This window comes from Cynocephalus volans, chromosome 15 (genome assembly GCF_027409185.1).
Source record: "Cynocephalus volans isolate mCynVol1 chromosome 15, mCynVol1.pri, whole genome shotgun sequence".
In the NCBI taxonomy this organism is placed as follows: domain Eukaryota; kingdom Metazoa; phylum Chordata; class Mammalia; order Dermoptera; family Cynocephalidae; genus Cynocephalus; species Cynocephalus volans.
Window position 1 is genome coordinate 5,054,347 of NC_084474.1, and position 24,165 is coordinate 5,078,511.

At 37.3% G+C, this 24,165-nt stretch overlaps 1 protein-coding gene across 7 annotated transcripts in view; it reads right to left on the reverse strand.

Moving 5' to 3' along the window:
• RNF170 (ring finger protein 170) overlaps nucleotides 1–24,165 on the reverse strand; it is a 42,468-nt gene that overhangs the window by 16,607 nt on the left and 1,696 nt on the right. For 2 of the 7 annotated variants that reach the window (XM_063080044.1, XM_063080043.1), the window contains exons 2-3: nucleotides 23,903–24,021; nucleotides 19,658–19,801 (exon numbers count right to left, since the gene is read on the reverse strand). In XM_063080044.1, the coding sequence (XP_062936114.1) occupies nucleotides 19,658–19,794 (137 nt within the window). In that variant the 5' untranslated portion in view covers nucleotides 19,795–19,801; nucleotides 23,903–24,021. Of the gene's footprint in view, nucleotides 1–19,657; nucleotides 19,802–23,563; nucleotides 23,576–23,902; nucleotides 24,022–24,165 lie in introns of those variants that run through there. The other 5 variants (XM_063080041.1, XM_063080042.1, XM_063080045.1 and 2 more) reach the window with 4 other exon arrangements.

A 24,165-nucleotide genomic window follows, 5' to 3' on the forward strand; every position in this document is an offset into this window, starting at 1 on the left:
ATTAATAATTAAAATGGAGAACCAAAGGCAAGAAGTTAGTGGCTGATATAAATGGATGGGATAAGACATGACAGTATTGAAAATTAGAAGTGATGGTCAGGTTGGTAAGGTGGGATAAAGATTTATATCTGAATCACAACTTGATTTAACTTGGCTGTAGATTTTTTTCCTACTTACTTAACATAACAATAACATTTTTATTTATTTGTTTGTTTATTTATTTATTGGTGGCTGGCTGATATAGGGATCTACACAATACCAGGGTTACTCTACAGAAGAACCTTTACTCTCTGGTTAAGCCAATATCCAACAGATATAAGAACTCTGATATCCTAATGGGATAGGGAAAATTAAAGAAATCCATCTTATGATTATTCATGTCAGTAAAAAATACAAATAGTGGAAAAGAAAGCTGACAAAAATATAACCATTAGTTCAGAGAAGACTTAAAGGGAATTTAAAGTCAAATATCTAAACAGAAGCCTGACATAAATGTAAAGAAACTGCTTGAACTCTGTTTAAACCCCTTAAATTTTGGTGGATTCTTTATTATAAAAAGCATTAAGGGCCGAGCCCGTGGCGCACTCAGGAGAGTGCGGCGCTGGGAGCACGGCGACGCTCCTGCCGCGGGTTCGGATCCTATATGGGAATGGCCGGTGCATTCACTGGCTGAGTGCCGGTCACAAAAAAGACAAAAAAAAAAAAAAAAAAAAAAAGCATTAAATTCTTATGACTGAATAAATGATCTATGAAAGAAAGCTACATCTATATGAATGCAATCTGTCAAGGAGCAATTCAGAGTATGGACATGAATCATGTGACTGGAAGGTCTTTCTTTTGGTTTCTTTCCATAAAAGAGAAAATATAGAAATTAAAAAATTTGCTAGTAAAGTATTTGAAAAGTCAAAGTATAGCCAAATAACAAAAACAAACAGCTCAAGCTAAACAAAAACAAACAGCTCCAGCTACTGAATACAACCTGTACCTCAGGTACTTAAATGTGATTGGCAGCTATGAGTACATAACGAAAAATCTACAAAATGACAGGATTTTTCCAAACCCTTGATCTTGGTGTTATCAACACCCATTCTAACCAAATGAGCTAACTGGCCAGCCAATAATGGCACTATTAAGGCAGACTGATGTACCAGCCATTGCCAAAAAAAAAAAAAAAAAAAAAAATCAGATTGAAAGCCAGACTACAAAATCTGGTACGTAAGATCATCTTAGCTGTGAGAAGATGACAGGGCATTTGACACTAAGTAGGTCTAAAATAAGATGCCAAGGAAGGTGGTGGCTCTAATATAAAATTGAAATACATTTGTTGTTATTAGTGTTTACCAATGATTTACGGTTCTTCTTTGTTCTTTGAAAGGGGTCCCAAACTATCAAATCAGTTAAGTTGTGTGCAGCCCTGGAAAAGAGCCAGGAACCCTGAATCAAAGAGTACAAATGTGCAAGACCCTTTTTTTTGGGGGGGGGGGTATTTTTTTTTTGTGGACAAGACTCTTTTGACTGGCTTCTGGTGTGTCAACAAATGGCAACTAATATTAATAGCTTAAGAAAGAACAAATTAAAAAGATTAAAAAATTATAACTACAAAACACTGCTGAAAGAAGACAAAAATAAATGGAAAGCCATACTGTGTTCATTGTACTGTTAAGATGAAAATACCTGGGGCTGGCCTGTGGCTCACTTGGGAGAGTGTGGTGCTGATAACACCAAGGCCATAGATTCAGATCCCTATATAAGGATGGCCGGTTAGCATACTTGGGAGAGCGTGGTGCTAACACCACCAGGTCAAGGGTTAAGATCCCCTTACTGGTCATCTTTAAAAAAAAAAAAATACTACCCACAGTGTTCTATCTACAGATCAATGCAATCGCTATCAAAATCCCAATGGCATGCTTTGCAGAAATAGAAAAACTCATCCTAAAATTCATATGGAATCTCAAGGAACCCCCAATAGCCAAAACAACCTTGAAAAAGAACAAAATTGGAGGACACACACTTCCTGATTAAAAACTAACTACAGGCTGGCTGGCTAGCTCAGCTGGTAAGAGTATGGTGCTGATAACACCACGGTCCAGGGTTCAATCGCTGTATTGTCCAGTGATTGTACTGTACCTTCCCCCACCCCCCCAAAAACTGAACTTAGTACAAAGCTATAGTAATCAAAACAGGGTAGTACTGTCATGGAATACAAAATATACTACAGAAATAAACTCTCACATACCTGGTTGCCAAAGACAGAATGTTTTTGTCCAGCCCCCACAGCCCCAAAATCTAAATGCTGTATCCCCAGTGTGATAGTATTTGGAGAAGAGACCTTTGGGAGGTAATTACATCATGAGGGCAGTGTTGCCATGATGGGATCAGTGCCTTTATAAGAAGAGACATGAGAGAGCTTGTGGCTTGTCTCTGCTCCCTGCAATGTGAGGATAGCAGGAAACAGCTATCTGTAAATCAGGAAGTGAGCTCTTGCCAGACACTGGATCTGCAAAAACCTTGCTCTTGGACTTCCCTGCTCTGGAACTGTGAGATACAAATGTCTGTTGTTTAAACAACCCAGTCTATTGGTTATTTGTCTTATAACAGCCCAGACTGACTGAAACAATGATCAATTAATATTTGACAAGGGTGCCAAGACCACTCAATGGGGAAAGTACAGTCTTTCAACAAATGGTTTTGGGAAAACTGAATATCCACATGCAAAAGAATGAAATTTGATCCTTACCTCACACTACTACAACAATTAACCCAAAATGGATCAAAGACCTAAACTTAAGAGTAAAAACTGTAATTTTAGGAAAAAACAGAGGAAAATCTTCATAACTTGGATTTTGCAATAGTTTGTTAAATATGAGACTAAGAGCACAGGGAACAAAAGAAAATATAGGTAAATTGGACTTGGTCAAAATTAAAAACTTTCATGCATCAAAGAACACTATCAAGAGAGTGAAAAGAAAATTCATGGAATAGGAGAAAATATTTGTAAATCATATATCTGATAATAATATCAGAACATTTAAACAATTCTTATAACACACACAAAAAGGTAAACAATCCAAAAATGGGTAAAGAACATTTCTCCAGAGAAGACATACAAATGGCCAATAAGCACATGAAGTGATGCTCAACACCATTACTCATTAGAGAAATGCACATCAAAACCACGAGATCCTATGTCACATAGGCAAACATGGCTATTATCAAAACAACAGGAAGTAAGTTGTGGCAAGGATGTGGAGAAACTGGATTCGTGTATTGCTAGTGGGAATGTAAAATAGGGCAGCTGCTGTGGAAAACAATTTGGAGGTTCCTCAAAAAGTTAAATGTGGAATTACGCTATGACCCTGAAATTCCAGTTGAAACCAGGGACTCAAATAGATACTTGTACACCAGCATTCTCATAACATCATTATTCACAATAGTCAAAAAGTAAGAATAATCCAAATGTCCATTGACGGATGAATGGAAAAATAAATTGTGGTATATACATACAATATTATTTAGCCATTGCTATGGGTCACATGTATCCCCCCAAAGTTCATTTGTTGGAAACTTGATCCCCACTGTAACAGTGTTAAGAGAGTGGGAAATCTGATTGTGGTGTTTGAAAGGTAAGATAAGAAGTGATTAGATTGTGAGGACTGTGCCCTCGTGAATGGGTTAATACACTCATGGGTTATCAGGGAGTGGTCCTGATGGCTTTATAAGGAGAGCAAGCAACAAGGTTAGCTCTCTTGTTCTTGCCGTTCTCGCCATGTGACACAGATCACCACAAGACCCTGTAGAGAGTTCCCACTCAGAAGAATTTCCTCACCAGATATGCTCCTCTTGACCTTGGACTTCCCAGCCTCCAGAACTGTAAGAAAAAAATTCTATTTCTTTATAAATTACCCAGTTTCAGGTATTCTGTTATAAGCAACAGAAAATGGACTAATACAGCCATAAAAAGGAATGAAATTCTGATACAATTGTAGCATACAACACAGACTTTGAAAACATTATGCTACGTGAAATAAACCAGACACAAAAAGACAAATATTATATGATTCTACTTTATGACCTACCTAAAATAGGCTAATTCAACAGAGGTTACCAGGGTCTGGGAGAGGAGGAATATGGAATTACTGGATGAGTACAAAATTTGTTTGAGATGATGAGAAAGTTCTGGAGGCAGAAGCTACCTGACACTGTGAAAATCCTCAATGCCACTGAATTGCACACTTACAAATGGTAAAATGGTAAATTTAACATTATGCATACTTTACCAATACAAAAAACCCCATTAATTGTAATGACTAAAAATGTCAAAGAAATTACAAAAAAGAGGAAAAAAGTTCCTTTGTTTGAATTTTAAACCACACATGCTAACTGTATTAGTCCATTTCTGTTGCTTATAACAGAATACCTGAAACTGGGTAATTTATGAAGGAATAAAATTTATTCTTACATTTTTGGAGGCTGAGAAGTCCAAAGTCCAAGGAATGCATCTGGTGAGGGCCTTGTTCTTGGTGGTGGCCCTACAATGATGCAGGTTGTCACATGGCAAGAATGGGCTGAGCAAGAGAGAGCTAACCTGCTCAGTCACTCTCCTTATGAAGCCATCAGAACCATGCCCATGACCACCCACTAAACCATCAACTCCATAAATGGATCAATCCATTCACTAGGGCATGGTCCTCACAATCAAATCACCTCTTCAAGGCCCCATCTTTCAATTACCATAATAGGTAATTCCATCCTCAACACTGTTACAGTGGGATTAATACATGAACCTTTGGGGGACACAATTCAGCCCACAACACTACCCCTCCCCCAACCCATTAACTAATTGATTACCTCAGCTGAAGTAACAGGATTACAATTGTCAATTAAATTTGAATCTGAAGAGCTAGATAGTAATTTACACTAACCTCCCACCCAATTGTATGACACACTCAAGACAATGAGTCTGTCATATGATTGCACATATGTATCATGCAATGGGGAGCACGTTATATAATTTGAAAAGTTATTTCTTAGGATGAGCCAAAATCTTATCATTTATATCCACCAATTGGCCCTGGTTCTGCCCATGAAGCCATACAAAGTAAAGCTAATTAACAAAATAAGCCTTTGTTTTATTTAAAGACAGCTGTTATGTCCACAGTCCCTTTCCCTAAGCTAGATATCCACAGTTCCTTTAAGCATTTTACATGATTTGTTTCCATAGCTTTCCCCACTCTGACAATCTCCCATGAATGTTTTCCAGTTTTAAATGCTTGTCCCACACCGAATATAATCCAGATGTAACCTTTAGCTGGTTATTTTTATTAATGTAGCCTATACTGTTAAATTTTCAGCATCTCCAATATACACAATTGCTTTATTAAGTGGAAACATTTAGTTTGGAATTCACATCATTCCATTCTATGAGGAAAAAACTTTTAGCATACAAGTAATAAATATTTATAGTACAGAAATCAGAAAGCAAATAATGGGGGCCGGCCCCGTGGTGCACTTGAGAGAGTGCAGCACTTGGGAGCACAGTGGCGCTCCCGCTGCAGGTTTGGATCCTATATAGGAATGGCCGGTGCGCTCACTGGCTGAGCGCGGTGCGGGCAACACCAAGCCAAGGGTTGCGATCCCCTTAGCGGTCACAAAAAGACAAAAAAAAAAAAGCAAATAATGGAAAAAAGTTAAATATAAAATTAATTTTATACAAATAATTTTAATACAAAATGGTACACTTAGGATTCTGTGACCTTGTGGGGGTTTTTTCTATATATTTTTTAGTTCATCCTAACTGTAACTTTGCACCCTGTGAGTACCATCTCCCCAGCCTGTCAACCACCATTCTACTCTCTGCTTTTATGAGTTCAGCTTTTTTAGATTCCACATATGAGATCATGTCTTTCTGTGCCTGGCTCATTTCAGTCAGCACAATGTACTCCAGGTTCATCCATGTTGTCACAAATGACAGGATCTCCTTCCTTTTTAAGGATGAATAGTATCCCATTGTATATGTATATTATGCGCACCACATTTTCTTTATCCATTCATCTGCCGATGGACATGCAGATTGATTGTATATCGTAGCTATTGTAAATTATGCTGCAATGAACATGGTAGGGCAGATATTTCTTCAACATACTGATTTGATTTTCTTTTGGTATATACACACAAGTATAATTGCTGGATCATATGGTAGTTCTATTTTTAATTTTTTGAGGAAACTTCATACTGTTTTCCACAGTGACTGTACCATTTTACATTCCCATCAACAGTGTACAAGGGTTCCTTTTGTTCCACATCGTTACCAACACTTTTCACTTTTTGGTAACAGCCATTCTGATAGGTGTGAGGTGATATCTCATCGTGGTTTTAATGTGCACTCTTTGGTAATTAGAGATGTTGAGCATATTTTTATACACCTGCTGGCCATTTGTATGTCTTCTTTGGAGAAATGTCTATTCAGGTCCTTTGCACATTTTTAAAATGGGGTTATTTGTTCTCTCGCTATTGAGTTGCTTGAGTTCCTTATATATTTTGGATATTTACCCCTTATCAAATGCATGACTTGCAAATATTTTCTCCCAGTCCGTAGGTTGTCTCTTCACTATGTCGACTGTTTCCCTTGCTATGCAGAAGCTTTTTAGTTTGATGCAGTACCACGTATCTAGTTTTGTTTTTGTTGTCTGTGCTTTTGGGGTCAAGTCCAAAAAAATCATTGCCCAACCAATGTCAAGAAGATTTTCCTCTATGTTTTCTTCTAGCAGTTTTACAGCTTCAGGTCTCACATGTAAGTCTTTAACCCATTTTGAGTTGAACTTTGTATATGGTGTGAGACAAGGGTCCAATTTCATTCTTCTGCATGTGTATATCGAATTTTCCCAACACCTTTTACTGAAGAGATTGTCCTTTCCCCACTGTGTGTTCTTGGCACCTTTGTCAAAGATCAATCAACTAGGCTTGCCAGTTAGCTCAGTTGGTTAGAGCACAGTTATAGTAACACCAAGGTCTAGGGTTTGGATCCCTGTAATGGCCAGCTACCAAAAAAAAAAAAGAAAAGAAAAATCAATTGACCATAAATGCACAGATTTATCTCTGAGCCCACTATTCTGTTCTATTGGTCTATACTGTCTGTTTTTAATACCAGTATCATGTTGTTTTGATTACTATAGCTTTGAAGTACATTTTGAAATCAGGTAGTGTGATGCCTCCAGCTTTGTTTTTTTAGTTCACAATTGCTTTGGTTATTCAGGGTCTTATGTGGGTCTGTACAAATTTTAGGATTGTTTTTTCTATTTCTGTGAAAAATGTCATTGGTATTTTTATGGAGATTGCATTGAATCTGTAGATCACATTGAGTAGTATGGACATTTTAACAATATTAATTCTTCCAATCCATGAATATGGGATATCTTTCTACTTATTTGTGTCTTCTTCAATTTCTTTCATTAATATTTTATAGTTTTCAGTGTACAGAACTTTTGCCTACTTAGTTAAATTTATTCCTCAGTTGTGTTGTTGTTGGTTTTTAATTTTTTTTTAGTTCTATTGTAAATGGGATTGTTTTCTTGACTTCCTTTTCAGATAGTTCATAGTTAGTATGTAGAAATTCTATAGGGCTGGCCAATTAGCTCACTTGGTTAGAGCATGGTGCTGATAACACCAAGGTCCAGGGCTCAATCCCTGTGCCAGCCAGCCAGCCAAAACAAAGAAAAAAAGAAAAATAGAAATGCTACTGATTTTTATACGTTGATTTTGTATCCTGCAACTTTACTGAATTCATTTAGTAATTCTAACAGTTTTTAGTGGAGTCTTAGAGGTTTCTATATACAAGAGTACTTTGAAAGTTCATGGAAAGATCTATATTATCTTTTAATTCTATTTTTCCACAAATTTTTTGAAATCCCCTCATATAAGATCACATTATGTGCAAACAGGGTCAATTTGGCTCCCTTCTTTCTAATTGGGATGTCTTTTAAAACTTTTTCTTGCCTAATTGCTTTGGCTAGGAATTCCAGTACTATGCTGAATAGAATTTGTGAAAGTGGGCATCCTTGTCTTGTTCCTAATTGTAGAGGAAAGCTTTCACATTTCCACTGTTCAGTGTGATGTTAGCTGTGGTCTTGTCATCTGTGGCCTTTATTATGTACTAATTTACTGTACTAATTTACTGAGAGTTTTTAATCATGAAAGGATGTTGAATTTCATCAAATACTTTTTTCTGCAACTGTTGAGATGATCATATGGTTTTTCTGTTAATGTGGTATATCATGTTCATTGATTTGCATACATTGAACCATACTTGTATCCCAAGGATAAATCCTACTTCATTATAGATCCTTTTAACATGCTGCTGAATTCTGTTAGTATTTATATACAAATATTTTGACAGTTATCCAGTAAGGTGATCTGAACCTCTAGCCTTGGTGTTACCAGCACCATGCTCTCCCAAGTAAGCAAACTGGCCAGCCTGTTTGTTAGTATTTTTGCTGAGGATTTTTGCATCTGTGTTAATGAGGAATATTGGCTTGTAACTTTCTTTTCTTGATTTGTCTTTATTTGGCTTTGGAATCACAGTAATGGCCTCAGAGAATAAGCTAAGAAATTTAACCTCCTTTGCAAGTTTTTGGAAACTTTTGGATGTTAGTTCTTCAGTTTTTTCCTTTTTTGGTAGCTGGCCAATACAGAGATCCACACCCTTGACCTTGATATTATAAAACAACGCTCTAACCAAGTGAGCTAACCGGCCAGCCCTGGTGTTAGTTCTTTAAATGTTTGGTAGAATTGCCAAATCTCCTTCCTTTTTAAGGCTGAATATTATTCCATTGTGTATATATTCCACACTTTGCTTATCCATTCATCTGTCATGGACACTTGGGTTGCTTGCACTTTTTAGCTGTTGTAAATAATGCTGCTATGAACATGGGTATACAAATATCTCTAGTCCCTGCTTTCCTTTCTTTTGGGCAAATGGCCAGAAGTGGAACTGCTGGATCATATGGTTATTCTATTTTTAATTTTTTGAGAAACTGCCCATACCATTTTTCACAGCAGCTACACCACTTTATATTCATTCTAACAGTGCAGAAGGGTTCCAATTTCTCCATATCCTCACCAACACTTGTGATTTTATGTTTTGATAGTAGCCATCCTAATGATTGTGAGATGGTATCTGATTGTAGTTTTGATTTTGCACTTCCCTAATTACTAATGACGTTTAACATCTTTTCAGCTGCTTATTGGGTATCCATATATCTTCTTTGAGGAAATGTCTATTCAGATCCTTTGCCCATTTATTGAGTTGTCTTTTTATTATTGAGTTCTTTATATATTCCAGATACAAGTGCCTTATCAAATATATAATTTCCAGGTATATTCTCCCATTCTGCATGTTGTCTTTTCACTTTCTTGATGATGTCCTTTGAAGTAAAAAAGCTGTTCATTTTGATCAAGTCCAATTCATCTACTTTTTCGTTGTTGCACATGCTTTTGGTATCATATCTAAGGTCCTTTGCCAAATCCAAGGTCATAATGATTTACACCTATGTTTTTTTCTAAAAGTATTATAGTTTTAGCTCTTATACTTAGATCTTTTTTTAATTTTATTTTTTAAATTTTATTTCTCAATATACATTGTAGTTGATTTTCATTCCCCTTTACCCAATCCCCTCTTTCCCTCCCCTCCCCCCACATCATATCTGTTCACTTGACTTAAAAGTTCAAGGAATTTTTGTAATTGTTGTGTCTTCTTCCCCCCCTTTATTTGTTTGTGTGTTTATTTACTTATTTATTTATAGCTCCCACAAATAAGTGAGAACGTGGTATTTCTCTTTCTGTACCTGACTTGCTTCACTTAATATAATTTTCTCTAAGTCCTACCATGTTGTAGCGAATGGTAGTATTTCATTCTTTTTTATAGGAGAGTAGTACTCCACTGTGTAGATATACCACAGTTTCCTTATCCACTCATCTGATGATGGACATTTGGGCTGGTTCCAACTCTTGGCTATTGTAAATAGTGCTGCAATAAACATTGGAGTACAAGGATCCCTTCAGCATGATGATTTCCATTCCTCTGGGTATATTCCCAACAGTCTAATAGCTGGGTCATATGGTAGATCTATATGTAATTGTTTCAGGAACCTCCATACCATTTTCCATAAAGGGTGCACAATTTTGCAGCCCCACCAACACTGTATGAGAGTTCCTTTTTCTCCGCAACCTCTCTAGCACTTATCATTCTCAGTCTTTTGGATGTTAGCCATCCGAACTAGAGTGAGATGGTATCTCACAGTGGTCTTGATTTGCATTTCCTGGATAATGAGTGAAGTTGAACATTTTTCCATGTGTCTGTTGGCCGTTCCTATATTTTCCTTTGAGAAATGCCTATTCAGCTCCTTTGCCCATTTTTTAATTGGGTTATTTGTTTTTTGCTCTAAAGTTGTTTGAGTTCCTTGTATATTCTGGATATTAATCCTTAGTCAGATGTATATTTTGCAAATATTTTCTCCCACTTGGTTGGTTGTCTGTTTACTCTGTTGATTGTTTCTTTTGCTGTGCAGAAGCTTTTTAGTTTTATATAATCCCATTTGTTTATTTTTCCTTTAGTTGCCGGTGCTTTTGGGGTCCTATTCATAAAGTCTGTACCCACTCCTACATCCTAGAGTGTTTTCCCTATGTTTTCTTTAAGGAGTTTTATTGTTTTAGGATGTATATTTAACTCTTTAATCCATTTTTGAGTTGATTTTGATATATGGTGAGAGGTACAGGACTATTTTCATTCTCCTACATATGAGTATCCAGTTTTCCCAGCACCATTTGCTGAAAAGGCAGTCTCTTCCCCAGTACATAGACTTGCTGCCTTTGTCAAAGATCAGACGGCTGTAGGCATATAGGTTAATTTTTGGGTTCTCTATTCTATTCCATGGATCCATGTCTGTTTTTATGCCAGTACCATGCTGTTTTGGTTATTATAGCTTTGTAGTATAGTTTAAAGTCAGGTAGTATTATGCCTCCAGCTTTATTTATTTATTTATTTTGCTCAGGATCGCTTTGGCTATGCATGATTTTTGTTATTCCATATAAATGTCTGGGTAGCTTTTTCCTCTCTGAGAAAAATGTCATTGAAATTTTGATGGGGATTGCATTGAATGCGTAGATCACTTTGGGTAATATGGACATTTTCACGATGTTAATTCTTCCAATCCAAGAGCATGGGATATCTTTCCATCTTCTTGTGTCCTCTTTAATTTCTCCCAACAGTGGTGTGTAGTTCTCATTGTAGAGATTTTTCACATCCTTGGTTAACTTTATTCCTAAGTGTTTTATTTTTGGGGTGGCTATTGTAAATGGGCTAGCTTTCTTGATTTCTTTTTCTGCATGTTCACTGTTGTAGTATAGAAATGCTACTGATTTTTGTGTGTTGATTTTGTATCCTGCAACTTTGCCGAAATCATTTATCAATTCTACAAGTTTTTTAATAGAGGCTTTAGGCTGTTCAATATATAGGATCATATCATCTGCAAACAGAGATAGTTTGACTTCATCCTTTCCAATCTGGATGCCCTTTATTTCCTTCTCTTCTCTGATTGCTTTGGCTAGTACTTCCAACACTATGTTGAATAGGAGTGGTGAGAGTGGGCATCCTTGTCTAGTTCCTTTCAGCTTTTCCCCATTCAGGATGATACTGGCAGTGGCCTTATTATATATGGCTTTAATTATGTTGTGATACTTTCCATCTATGCCTAACTTGTAGAGAGTCTTTATCATGAAAGAGTGTTGAATTTTGTCTAATGCTTTTTCAGCATCTATAGAGATGATCATATGGTCTTTGTCTTTGCTTATACTTAGATCTTTGACACATTTTGAGTTAATGTGGTGTGGTAAGGTCCAATTTTATTCTTTTGCCTGTGTCCCAGCACCACTTACTGAAATCTTTCCCCATTGAGTAGTTTTGGCACTCCTGTCAAAGATTAGTTGACCATAGATGTATGGGTTGACCATTTCTGAATCTTGATTCTCTTGTACCAGCATGTTAGCTATCCTCCCAACTGACAACTTTATAAGCATGCCTCTTATGTCTTCTTCATCCAAGTCGCCATTAAAAATGAATAGAACAGGCCCAAGGACAGAGCCCTGCAGCAATACACAAGGCTATCCTTTTTAGTTTATATTAAGACATTAGTCAATACTCCTAGGAACAACCTACCAACCAGTTATGAATGAACTTAACTCTGCTATCATCTAGTCATTCATTTCTCCCTTATGTCCACAAGTGTATCACCAATGTCTTTGTGAAGTATTACTTCATAAAATACCCTACTGAAATCAAGCTAGTTTTATCCAAGTAAGAGACTATCAAGCCAGAGGTAAGAGAGTAAATTAATCATCATTTAAAAAGTGTTAACATTCTGCTTAATAATCCTTTGTACAATTTTTACAGGAAACACTAATTTGTCACATTCATCACTTTTTTCTATCTTATACTTTTTTCATTTCTCGTATCAATGATATATACAAAATTTTATTTATCTTCATGTGTTAACTCTTAAATTTCTTCTTTTAATTTTTTTATGTATTTTTTAGTTGACACGTATTGATACATATCTATGACGTACAGAGTTAAATTTCAATATGTGTATACATGTTAATAAACCAGGGTAATTAATTAGCATGTTTACCATTGTAAAAATTTATCATTTCTTTGTGATGACAGCATTTGAGGTTCTCTATTCTATCCATTTGAGAACATAAAATGATTGTTAATTATAGATTCATAGCACTACTGTAGACCTCTAGAACTTATTTTTCCTACCTAGCTTTGATTTTGTATCCATTAATTTCTACTTTATTCATCTCTACATATTGGTACATAGACATATGAGGCCTTTAAATATTACTCCTGATTCTATAAGCTAATTAATTTAGTTAAAATTCTAATCTTAATTCACTCTACACTGCCCAAGTCTCTTTTTTTGCCTCAGTTTTTGCACTTTTTAATCTGCATTACCTACAAATTGATGAATTCATTATGAAATATGAACATTTTATTCAAAATATGGATGTTGAATAAAATATTATCTGATAAACAGTTGATGACAGAAAAAATATGTTAGCATTCAGAGCCCAATGGAAAATAAAATATGATGAAAAAGGACTTCCGGTCAAGATGGCGGAATAGACGGTCCCTAGCATCACTCTCTCCTACAAATCAACTGATTTAAACTATAAAAACATAACATCAAGTGCATATGGAACGGGGAGACGTCCAGCGGGGGAGGCAGAAGCTCCACGGAGACCACATGCCCTGTGGGGCTGCCGTCGCACGATCTGGCAGATAGGCTTCACCGCTGCCACCCAGCTCGATTCCCAGTCCAGCCCAGTGTGCACAGAGATGGGAGACGTCCGGCAGGGGAGACCAAGGCTCCGCAGAAACCACACACCCTGTGGGGCCACCACTGCCTGATCCAGCAGGTCAGCTTCACCGCAGGCACCCGGCTCCATTCCCAGCCCGGCCTAGTGCGCTTGGAGCAGGGAGACATCCGGCAGGTGAGGTGGGAACTCCACGGGGACCACACTGCTGCCGCACAATCCAGCAGCCCAGCCCAATGCGTACGGAGCACAGAGATGTCCAGCAAGGGAGATAGAAGCTCCGTAGAGTCCACACACCCTGTGGGGGGCCGCTGCCGCATGATTCAGCACCAGGTAGGCTTCACCACTGCCACCGGCTCCATCCCAAGCCCAGCCTAGCGTGCACAGAGCAGAGAGACATCCTGCAGGGGAAGGGGAAGCTCTGCAGAGACCACAAGCTCTGTGGTGCCTCGGCACATCCCAGCAGCCCGGGCCAGAGCGCCCAGAACAGGGAGAAGTCCAGCACGAGAGGTGGAAGCTCAGCAGAGACCACACACCCTGCGGTACTGCCCAGTGATCCAGCAGCCTGGCAGAGTCCAAGCTGACCAGAGAGGTGGCTCCCCAGAGAGGCCTAAGACCTGAGGCAACCACACACACAAGGCACTAGTGGCCAACTGAGCAGTCACGGAGGGAGCCATACCAAATTGGCAACCACAGCAACATCTTAGTCAGTCAATAGTGTCAAACCTGTGGACTGTGAAACCCCCTGCCACAATGAATAAACATCAAAGGAAAGATACCAGAAATACAAAAAATCAAGAAAGTACACCACCAAAGGGTAATAACTCTCAAGCTCTAGATCCTATAGAACAAGAAGCCCTTGAAAAGACTGACAAGGAATTTCGAGTGATAATTCTAAGGAAACTGAATGAGATACAAGAAAACTCAGCTAGACATCATGATGAAATGAGGAAAAGTATACAAGACCTGAAAGAGGAAATGTACAAGGAAATCAATGCCCTGAAAAAAAATGTGGCAGAACTTGCAGAACTGAAGAAGTTATTCAGCGTAATAAAAAAAACAATGGAGAGTTTAACCAGCAGGCTTGTGGAAGTTGAAGAGAGAACCTCTGAACTTGAAGATAGGCTGTTTGAAATAACACAAGCAGACAAAAAAAAGAAAAAGGAGTCAAAGGCATTGAAGAAAATCTGAGAGAGATATCAGACAACATTAAGCACTCAAATATCCAAGTTATGGGTATTCCAGAAGGGGAGGAAAAAGGAGATTGCATTAAAAACATATTCAACAAAATAGTGGCAGAAAATTTCCCAGGTACAGGAAAAATCACAGATCTTCAGATCCAGGAAGCTCAACGATCTCCAAACGTATTCAACCCAAAAAGGCCTTTTCCAAGACATGTTATAGTCAAATTGGCAAAACTCAAAGACAAAGAGAGAATCTTAAAAGCTGCAAGAGAGAAGCATCAAATCACCTATAAGGGAGCCCCAATCAGGCTAACATCAGACTTTTCATCACAAACCCTAAAAGCCAGAAAGGAATGGGATAATATATTCAAAATACTAAAAGACAGAGATTGTCAGCCAGGAATACTCTACCCTGCAAGGCTATCCTTCTGAAAAGAAGGGCAAATAGTATATTTCTCAGACAAACAAAAACTGCGGGAGTTCACAACCACACGACCGCCCTTACAAGAAATTCTCAAGGGAGTACTGGGTTTGGTTCCTGGAAAATAACTACCACAGCCATAAAAACCCAAGAAAAATCTAAACCCACTAGTATAATAAAAATGGCATTCATGAAGAGAAAACAAACAAACAAAAAGGCTATCTACAACCTAAGGAACCAACAAACACAGAAAACAAACAGTAAATCAGAAAGAAGGAACGAAAGATACCTAAGACAATCAAACAATAATCAATAAAATGCTAGGAATAAATCACCACTTTTCAATAACAACCCTTAATGTAAAAGGCTTAAATTCCCCAATCAAAAAACATAGACTGGCTGACTGGATTAAAAAGGAGGACCCAACTATATGCTGCCTTCAAGAGACCCACCTCACCCATAAAGACTCACATAGACTAAGAGTGAAAGGATGGAAAAAGATTTACCATGCAAACAGAAAAGAAAAACGAGCTGGAGTAGCTATTCTTATATCTGACAAAGTAGACTTTAAACTAAAAACCATAAAAAGAGACAATGAGGGACTCTACATAATGATAAAAGGACTGATCCATCAAGAAGGCATAACAATCATAAATATGTACGCACCCAATGTTGGAGCAGCCAAATTTATAAAACAAACTCTATTAGACCTAAAGAAGGAAATAGACACTAATACCATAATAGCAAGTGACCTGAACACCCCACTGTCAATATTGGACAGATCATCCAGGCAAAGAATCAGCAGAGAAACACAAGATCTAAACAATACTCTAGACCAATTGGACTTGACAGATATCTACAGAACATTCCATCCAACAACCTCAAAATATTCATTCTTCTCATCAGCACATGGATCATTCTCCAGGATAGATCACATATTAGGTCACAAATCAAGTCTCAACAAATTCAAAAGAATTGGAATTATCCCATGTATTTTCTCAGACCACAATGGATTAAAACTAGAAATCAATAACAAACGAAATTCTGGAAACTATACAAACACATGGAAATTAAACAGCATTCCACTTAATGACATATGGGTCCAAGAAGAAATCAAGCAGGAAATCAAAAAATTTATTGAAACTAATGAAAATAATGATACATCATACCAAAACCTGTGGGATACTGCAAAAGCAGTACTAAGGGGGAAATTTATTGCATTCAATGCTCACATCAGAAGAATGGAAAGATGGCAAGAGAACAACCTAAGACTTCACCTTAAAGAACTAGAAAAACAAGAACAATCCAAACCTAAAGTTAGCAGACGGAAAGAAATCATTAAGATCAGAGCAGAACTTAATGAAATTGAAACCCAAAAAACAATACAAAAGATCAATGAATCAAAAAGTTGGTTTTTTGAAAAGATAAATAAAATTGACAAACCATTAGCATGGCTAACGAAAAAAAGAAGAGAGAAGATTCAAATAACAAAAATTAGAAATGAAAAAGGTGATATTACAACAGATATATCTGAAATACAAGGAATCATTCAAGACTACTATAAACAACTATACACCAACAAATTTGAAAATATGGAGGAAATGAATAAATTTCTGGACACACACAAGCTACCAAAACTGAGCCATGAAGACGTAGAAAATCTGAACAGACCAATAACAATAAAGGAGATTGAAGCAGTTATCAGAAGGCTCCCAACAAAGAAAAGTCCAGGACCAGATAGATTCACAGCAGAATTTTACCAAACATTCAAAAAGGAATTGACACCGATTCTTTACAAACTATTCCAAAAGACTGAAACAGACGCAAATCTCCCAAACTCATTCTATGAAGCAAACATCATCCTGATACCAAAACCAGGTAAAGATATAACCAAAAAAGAAAACTACGGGCCGATATCCTTAATGAATATAGATGCAAAAATCCTCACTAAAATACTAGCAAACAGAATACAGCAACACATACGTAAAATTATTCACCACGATCAAGTGGGATTCATCCCAGGGATGCAAGGTTGGTTCAACATATGCAAATCAATAAATGTGATACACCATATTAATAAAGTCAAACACAAGGACCATATGATCATCTCTATAGATGCTGAAAAAGCATTTGATAAAATACAACACTCATTCATGACAAAGACCCTCTATAAGATAGGTATAGATGGAAAGTATCTCAACGTAATTAAAGCCATATATGCCAAACCCACTGCCAATATCATCCTGAATGGGGAAAAGCTGAAAGCTTTTCCTTTAAGAACAGGAACTAGACAAGGATGCCCACTCTCACCACTCCTATTCAACATAGTGTTGGAAGTACTAGCCAGAGCAATCAGAGAAGAGAAGGAAATAAAAAAGGGCATCCAGATTGGAAAAGATGAAGTCAAACTGTCCCTGATTGCAGATGACATGATCCTATATATTGAACTAAATATATAGGTGGGAGCTAAAAATAAATAAATAAATTCACACACACACACACACACACACACACACACACACACACACACACACACACACACACAAAAACCGGGGGGAGGGGGAGAAGGCATAACAGCTACAGTTCATTGAAGTTGATACGACAAGCAAACAGAAAGGACATTGTTGGGTGGGAGGGGGGAGAGGGAGGAGGGAGGGAGGTTTCGGTAAAGGGCCACAATAATCAACCACATTGTATATTGACAAAATAAAATTTAAAAAAAAAAAAAAGAAAAGAAAATATGACAGTACTTCAAAAAGTTCATGGAAGGATTTGTATTACCTTTCAATTCTATTTTTCTGTGAATTTTTTGAAATGCCCTCATATCTTAGTAAATATATACAATCACAGAGATCTATTACAGCAGTCTTCCCTTATCCTTGGGGTATACATTCCAAGACCCCCTGTGGATGCCTGAAACCAGATAGTGATGAACCCTACATATACTTGTTTTTTTCTATACCCACTGTATTATTAGTCAGAGTTCTCTAGAAAGACAGAACCAATAGGATATGTATATAAACATTTGAGAGGAGATTTATTAGGGGAATTGGCCCATGCAATTATCAAGGCTGAGAAGTCCCCTGATAGGCCATCTGCAAACCGGATGCCAGGAGCGAGGCTCAGTCAAAGTACAGAAGCCTCAGAAACAAGGAAGCCGATGGCGTGATTCTCAGTCTGAGGTCAAAGGCCTGAGAGCCAGGGGTACCCCTGGTGTAAGTCCTGGAACCCAAAGGTTGAAAAGCCCGGAGTTCTGATGTCCATGGACAGAAGAGCAGAGTATATCCCAGCTTTTGCGGAAAAAGCAAGAGATTCACCTTTTCCTCTGTTTTTGTTCTCACCAGGCCCCCAGTGGATTGGATGGTGCCTCCCTATACCAGGCAGGTCTAAAGGGCAGATCTTTCCCATCCAGCACTCAGGCCCACATGCTAATCTCTTCTGGAAACATCCTCATGGACATACCCAAATAGATTGCTTTACCAGGTTTCTAGGTATTCCTTAATCTAGTCAAGCTGACAACTAAAATTAACCACCACACCTATATACCTATGATAAAGTTTAGTTTATCACAACACATAGCAGAGGAAGAGATTAACAGTAATAACTAATAATAAAATAGAACAATTATAATAATATGCCAGCATCACTACTCTTGTGCTTTGGGGGGCATTATTAAGTAAAATAAGGATTATTTGAACACAAGCACTGGGATACCACAACAGTTGATCTGATAACCAAAATAACCACTAATGGTTTTGGTGATGGGGAGCAATAATCAGCCACAATGTATATCGACAAAATAAAAAAAAATAAAAAATAAAAAATAAAAATAAAAAAATAACCACTAAGTGACTATCAGGTAGGTGGTGTACAGAGTGTGGATATGCTGAACAAAGGGATGATTCATGTCCTAGGCGGTATGCAGCAGGACAGTGTGAGATTCCATCGTGCTACTCAAAGCTGGGTGCAATTTAAAACTTATAAATTGTTTATTTCTGGAATTTTCAGTTGACCACGGGTAATTGAAACCATGGCTGCCGTGAAAGTGGCTAGATGTCACAACCACCATGCAGATGGTCCACCAGCGACTGGAGTGCATTGACACAAGGAGAGTCACCAGCAGAGATAAAGAAGAGGATGGCTCTCTCCTCAAAGCCCATTCCAGAGTGACAGAAGAAGCATCTGCTCTATGATAATATTGGGGGACCTGATCACACCTCTCAGCATTGGACAGATCATCTAGGCAACAAATCAACAGAGTAACCATTATTCTTTCAGAAGGAGAGAAGAAATCTAGTGGTGGGAGGGGTGAGGGAGAGGGGGATAGGGAGAGATTGGACAAGAGGCATAAAGAATATGTACAATTTCTAACAATATACCTACTAGTAATATTGATTTGATCAACATATGTCAACACTGAATCCCAAAAATATGTATAATCAATTATGATTCAATAAAAATAAATAAATAAATAAATAAGTAAAAATAAAATAAAACTTATAAATTGTTTATTTCTGAATTTTCAGTTGACCACGGGTAACTCAAACCATATAAAGCAAAATCATACATAATGGGAGACTACGGTACTTGCTTTTCACATCAATTATTACATATTACTAGAAGAAGTCAAAGTCAGTGGGCTTTGGAAATATATTTCAATTCTTTTGTCCTTTAGTCTCACCTGAAAAGTGCATATACCAGGGTAGCAATCAAAGCGAAACTGACCACAACTGCCACAAGAACTTGGTCACTTACTCCTTCTATAACTGAATCACCATCCAATTTCAGACTTTGAACTTCAACTTGATATTTGGCCATTCCAAGTCTAAAATAGGAAGAAACCAGACAAAAGTTACAAATAACACAGTGAAAATGAAATATACCAATAAAAACAATATAAATATAACTGACTTCTAACATATTTAATTTTTTGTAGTACCCACTTAAGGCAGGCTGCATTAAGTATAACTCCAGTGGGGATTCCCACATTACTGAGTCTTTAAAATCTGCCAGACAAATTATTTTGGTGAGAACAAAATTCTGTTTTCTTTAAGGAAAATAATTAGTATAATTTATCATCCATTTACATTTTTTAAAAACAAATTTGTAAAAAACACCATTTCCTCTTCATGCCTAATTTTTTTTTAAAAAGACGTTCTTGCCCAAGTGATCTTTTCTTACTCCTGAATACAAAATAAATTCTCCAAGTAGATCAGATCCCTCTTCTCCCTCACAGCACTGAATGTGTATGTCTTATGGCATTTACCATGTATGGATGGGAAATATATATATTGTAGTCTTCTGTAAATATTCTTATATAACCTAGCATATGCTCTGTACACAGTAGGACCTAATAAAAGACTACTTGAATTAATGAAAATTCTGGTGCTTAAAAAACTATTAGCCTCACCTGAAACTAAGCTCATCTTACGGTTCAGTATTCTTTGAACTGCCCGGATTACGGAATCACTGTGAGGCTATATTTCCTTATAAAGAGAAAGGGAGAATATGAAACTCTCCTTCCCATACTCTAGAGAAAAATGGTAGTACCCAATACTATAGGGATAAGGGGAGACAGCCCGACACCATCAGAGTCCAAATATCACAGGTAATTTATGTATTTTTTCAGATGGCAAAACAGTAAAGTTCAAAGTCTTATAAGACATCTAAAGGGGAATAGAGAAATATTCAATTAAATATACATATTAAGAATTAAAATAAAGTTCTGCATTTATGTCACTTACTGCACTGAAAAGAGTTTTTTATCTAAATCTCTGTTAGGAGGAAATTTTGAGTATGAAAGCCTAACACCTTTGTAAAGGATCTGAACTGGCTGTTAGTAAGAAAATTATCTCTCATGGAAGAAACTTAAGCAAATAAATAGACCAAAGGCAGCATTCATCAGCTTTACACACACTAATAGACTATCAGGAACTTTCTAATAACAGGTTTCAAATACCCATTATGAAGATGCACACCAGGAAACTCAGAGAAAGAGCTGTATTTTCAGTATTTTCATTCAAAAGAACAGTCAAATGAACTGCCAACTGAAACTGAAGAAAGAGCCTCAAACAATCTAGAGGTGGGCCATGTATAGTCAATTTAGATTTTTATTTGATCAGGTATTCTCTTTTAAAATTAGAGATACTGTGGCTGTGTCAAAAATCCAAAATGCAGTGAGAACTATTAATTCTGCTTAAAGATAACAAATATTTTATCCTTTGTGTCAAGATTCCCAGCCTTCTATTTACTGAAAATAGTTACTTCACGGAGTTGTGAGGGTTAAACCAAATTAAATGGAAGCAAAAGTGCTTTTCAAGTGAAGTGTCAACAGATGTATTATAATCACTACTTACATTTTCTCCTCTGCTATACATTTAGGCAGTTTATTACTTGTACTTTAAAAAAATGCATTACATTTGTTTCTATGTCCTTCCAGTACTAAATTCTACTGCACAAATTATACATATATATATATGTATAATTTGACTTCTTTATAATTACACTCGTAAGATACTGCTGCAGACTACCAAGAGCTCAGAGATCCAGGATACTCTTAAGCATTGTACGGCCATATAATGCTACTTGCATAATTTTACAGCACAGATTCCGAATATTGTTGAGAAGAACAAAGAAGTCAGCTGCATTTCCCTGTTGTGTGGAACTTCCAACTGTCTACCAACAGTGTTTGACATACGTGTTGGGGGCTTCAATAGCACAATTTCTGCCGTAGTGTTTCTTATAGAGTAAAAAAGAAATTGTAGGTGCTAGTGCCTCAGAAATGATGTATTATAATAAGATGTCATAACACCACCTCGGTTAAGAAAGGGACTTGTCTAAACAGTACAGGGGATAAACAATAAAAGAAACAAAATTTCCTACTTGAGATGACATAATATCTCAATCTTAAAAATGAATTCCAAAATCAATCTGGACTTCACTTCTCCAACTTTTGTTTTTCACAATCAGTGCTTGTCTGGATCTAAACAATGCTGCTGCTTTTGTCCAATAGCATGTGCTCTGAAGTCCAAGCAGTTGCTGCTTGGACATTAAGAGTCCTAGATTTTATTTCCACTTCTACTGCCACAATGGTGACACCACTTAATCCTTCAGGACTTCTCATTTTCTGCAAAATGTTAAAGTTGGACTTGATTTTTTTTTTTTTTTGGTGGCTGGTGTGGGGATCCAAACCAATGACCTTGGGGTTACAAGGCTTTGCTCTAACCCACTGAGCTAACCGGCCAGCCCAGACTTGAGGATTTCTTTAGTTCCTTCCACCTCTACATTTTTCTGATTCAGTTTTCAGAATAGAGAAAAGACAGGCAAGATAAAAACCAAAGGTTAAAGTTGTTAAGAGTGGGGAGCTGGATTCGAAGAGCCACACCTTCACTTTTCCCAGGATACAGTTCTACGGTTTGAATTCTTTCAAATTATGTTAAAGTATGTATTACCTAACAATAAAAATAAAGCTAGTACTTGCTTCCTCCCTAGAGATGCAAATTAGGAGTCAATACCACCTAGTCACTCTGTTTCCTAATGGGTACCTTGTAAATATCTCAGAGAAGGGCAAATGGGAGGCACCCACATTGACTGCAGGGCAAGACAGTAGCTGGCTAAACTCTCACTCTGTCATGAACTCTTTTTAGTCAGGAACCACATCTTGAGCAGTGCACAGGGTCTTACATGTTGTAGGATGTGAGAGGGGATTGCTAAACGCTGTTTACACGAAACCCAGAAACAAGGTCACTAAATGTATAGAACATGGTATCTAATCTATTTCATGGGATCCCGTCAAATACAAAAATAAGACTTATTCGTACTTTGTTTTTAATTGAGATTTACAAAAACAAAACACCATAGATCTTAGAAACTATGTGGTAGCAGCCTGAAGAACTGGCTTTGTTAGCTGGATAAGTCTTATTGAGGAGTAGCTTAATCAGAGAAGAAGTATAAGTTTTGGAGTCAGGCAACTGTGTACAGTACTTATATAAAGTGTGAGTCTTGGCTTCCTCATATGTAAAATATATGAGTTAGGTTGAACCGCATCAAACTGCCACTTTTTCGGTAGCAAAACAAAACACCTTGTCTTGTGGAGTCTGTAATGAAATAATGAAGGTAGAGCATTTAACATACTCCTTGGCACATTGTGCACATCATACATTCTTCTCAGTAAATGGGAGCTTTAACATTTTGATTACTATTATTAACAATTGTGAAGGAATCAGCAGAACTATGATAAAACTTAGTCATGCCTTCCCCATAGCTGCACTATATAGCATCTCAAATTCTCTTTAATCAAGGCTGTAAGTACAATATATATTCCCTTGGGAAGACAGGATAAATTTGGGAACATTGCCACATAGGACACCACCATGTTCACTTGAATGTGATAAACAGCTGTTGATGAGAACTAGCCTCCAACCAACTGGAGTAAGGAGGCAGCTAAGACAAATTCAACTCACCTCTCCTGGATCTTTTTCAAAGCTTTTCAGGGAAGGGGGAAAAAAAAAAAAAAAAATCACACTCGGAGAAAAATAAGAAGTTCCAGGACTTGCTGGAACAAAGGAGAAAGCCAGTATCTTCTTACCCAAGCTCATGTAGAAACTTGTTGGCCACACGACTTCTGCAGACAATTACTCACATCCAAGAAGCTTTAAATATAATTTCGTTCATCAAGGGTAATTGGAGCTACAAAATGAAACCTCAAGAACACTACAGCATTATGCACAAAAGCATTGTGGGTAAGCAGTCAAGCTTGAAAAAAGGAGGCTTTAGGTGAATTGTGTCAAAGCCTTGAAAACATGAGCAGCTGGAGTAAAGGTGTTCACTATACCACAGTCCCTCCAGCAAAGGCCAGCACCTTGTCTCCACATCCAAAGATAAGCTACGTGCAAATCAGGCTTAAGTCAGTGTCACATGTACTTACTTTATTCACTTGCCTAACAAGGGTACAGGTCACTTAAAGTGATAGAGATTCTACACGAACAACCTAGACAGGTGAGACACATTCATAATTTCTAAAGCTTTCTCTGAAGAGAAGAATGTCTGAAAGAAAGACCATTGAGAAGACTTCAGGTAAGATATTTTACATTCACCAAACGATAAATCATCATGTGTGAACTGTTAACTGGTACTCTGTAAGGCATCATTAAAAAGTCTATGCTGTCTTGGCAGTTCTGAGTGCTCAAC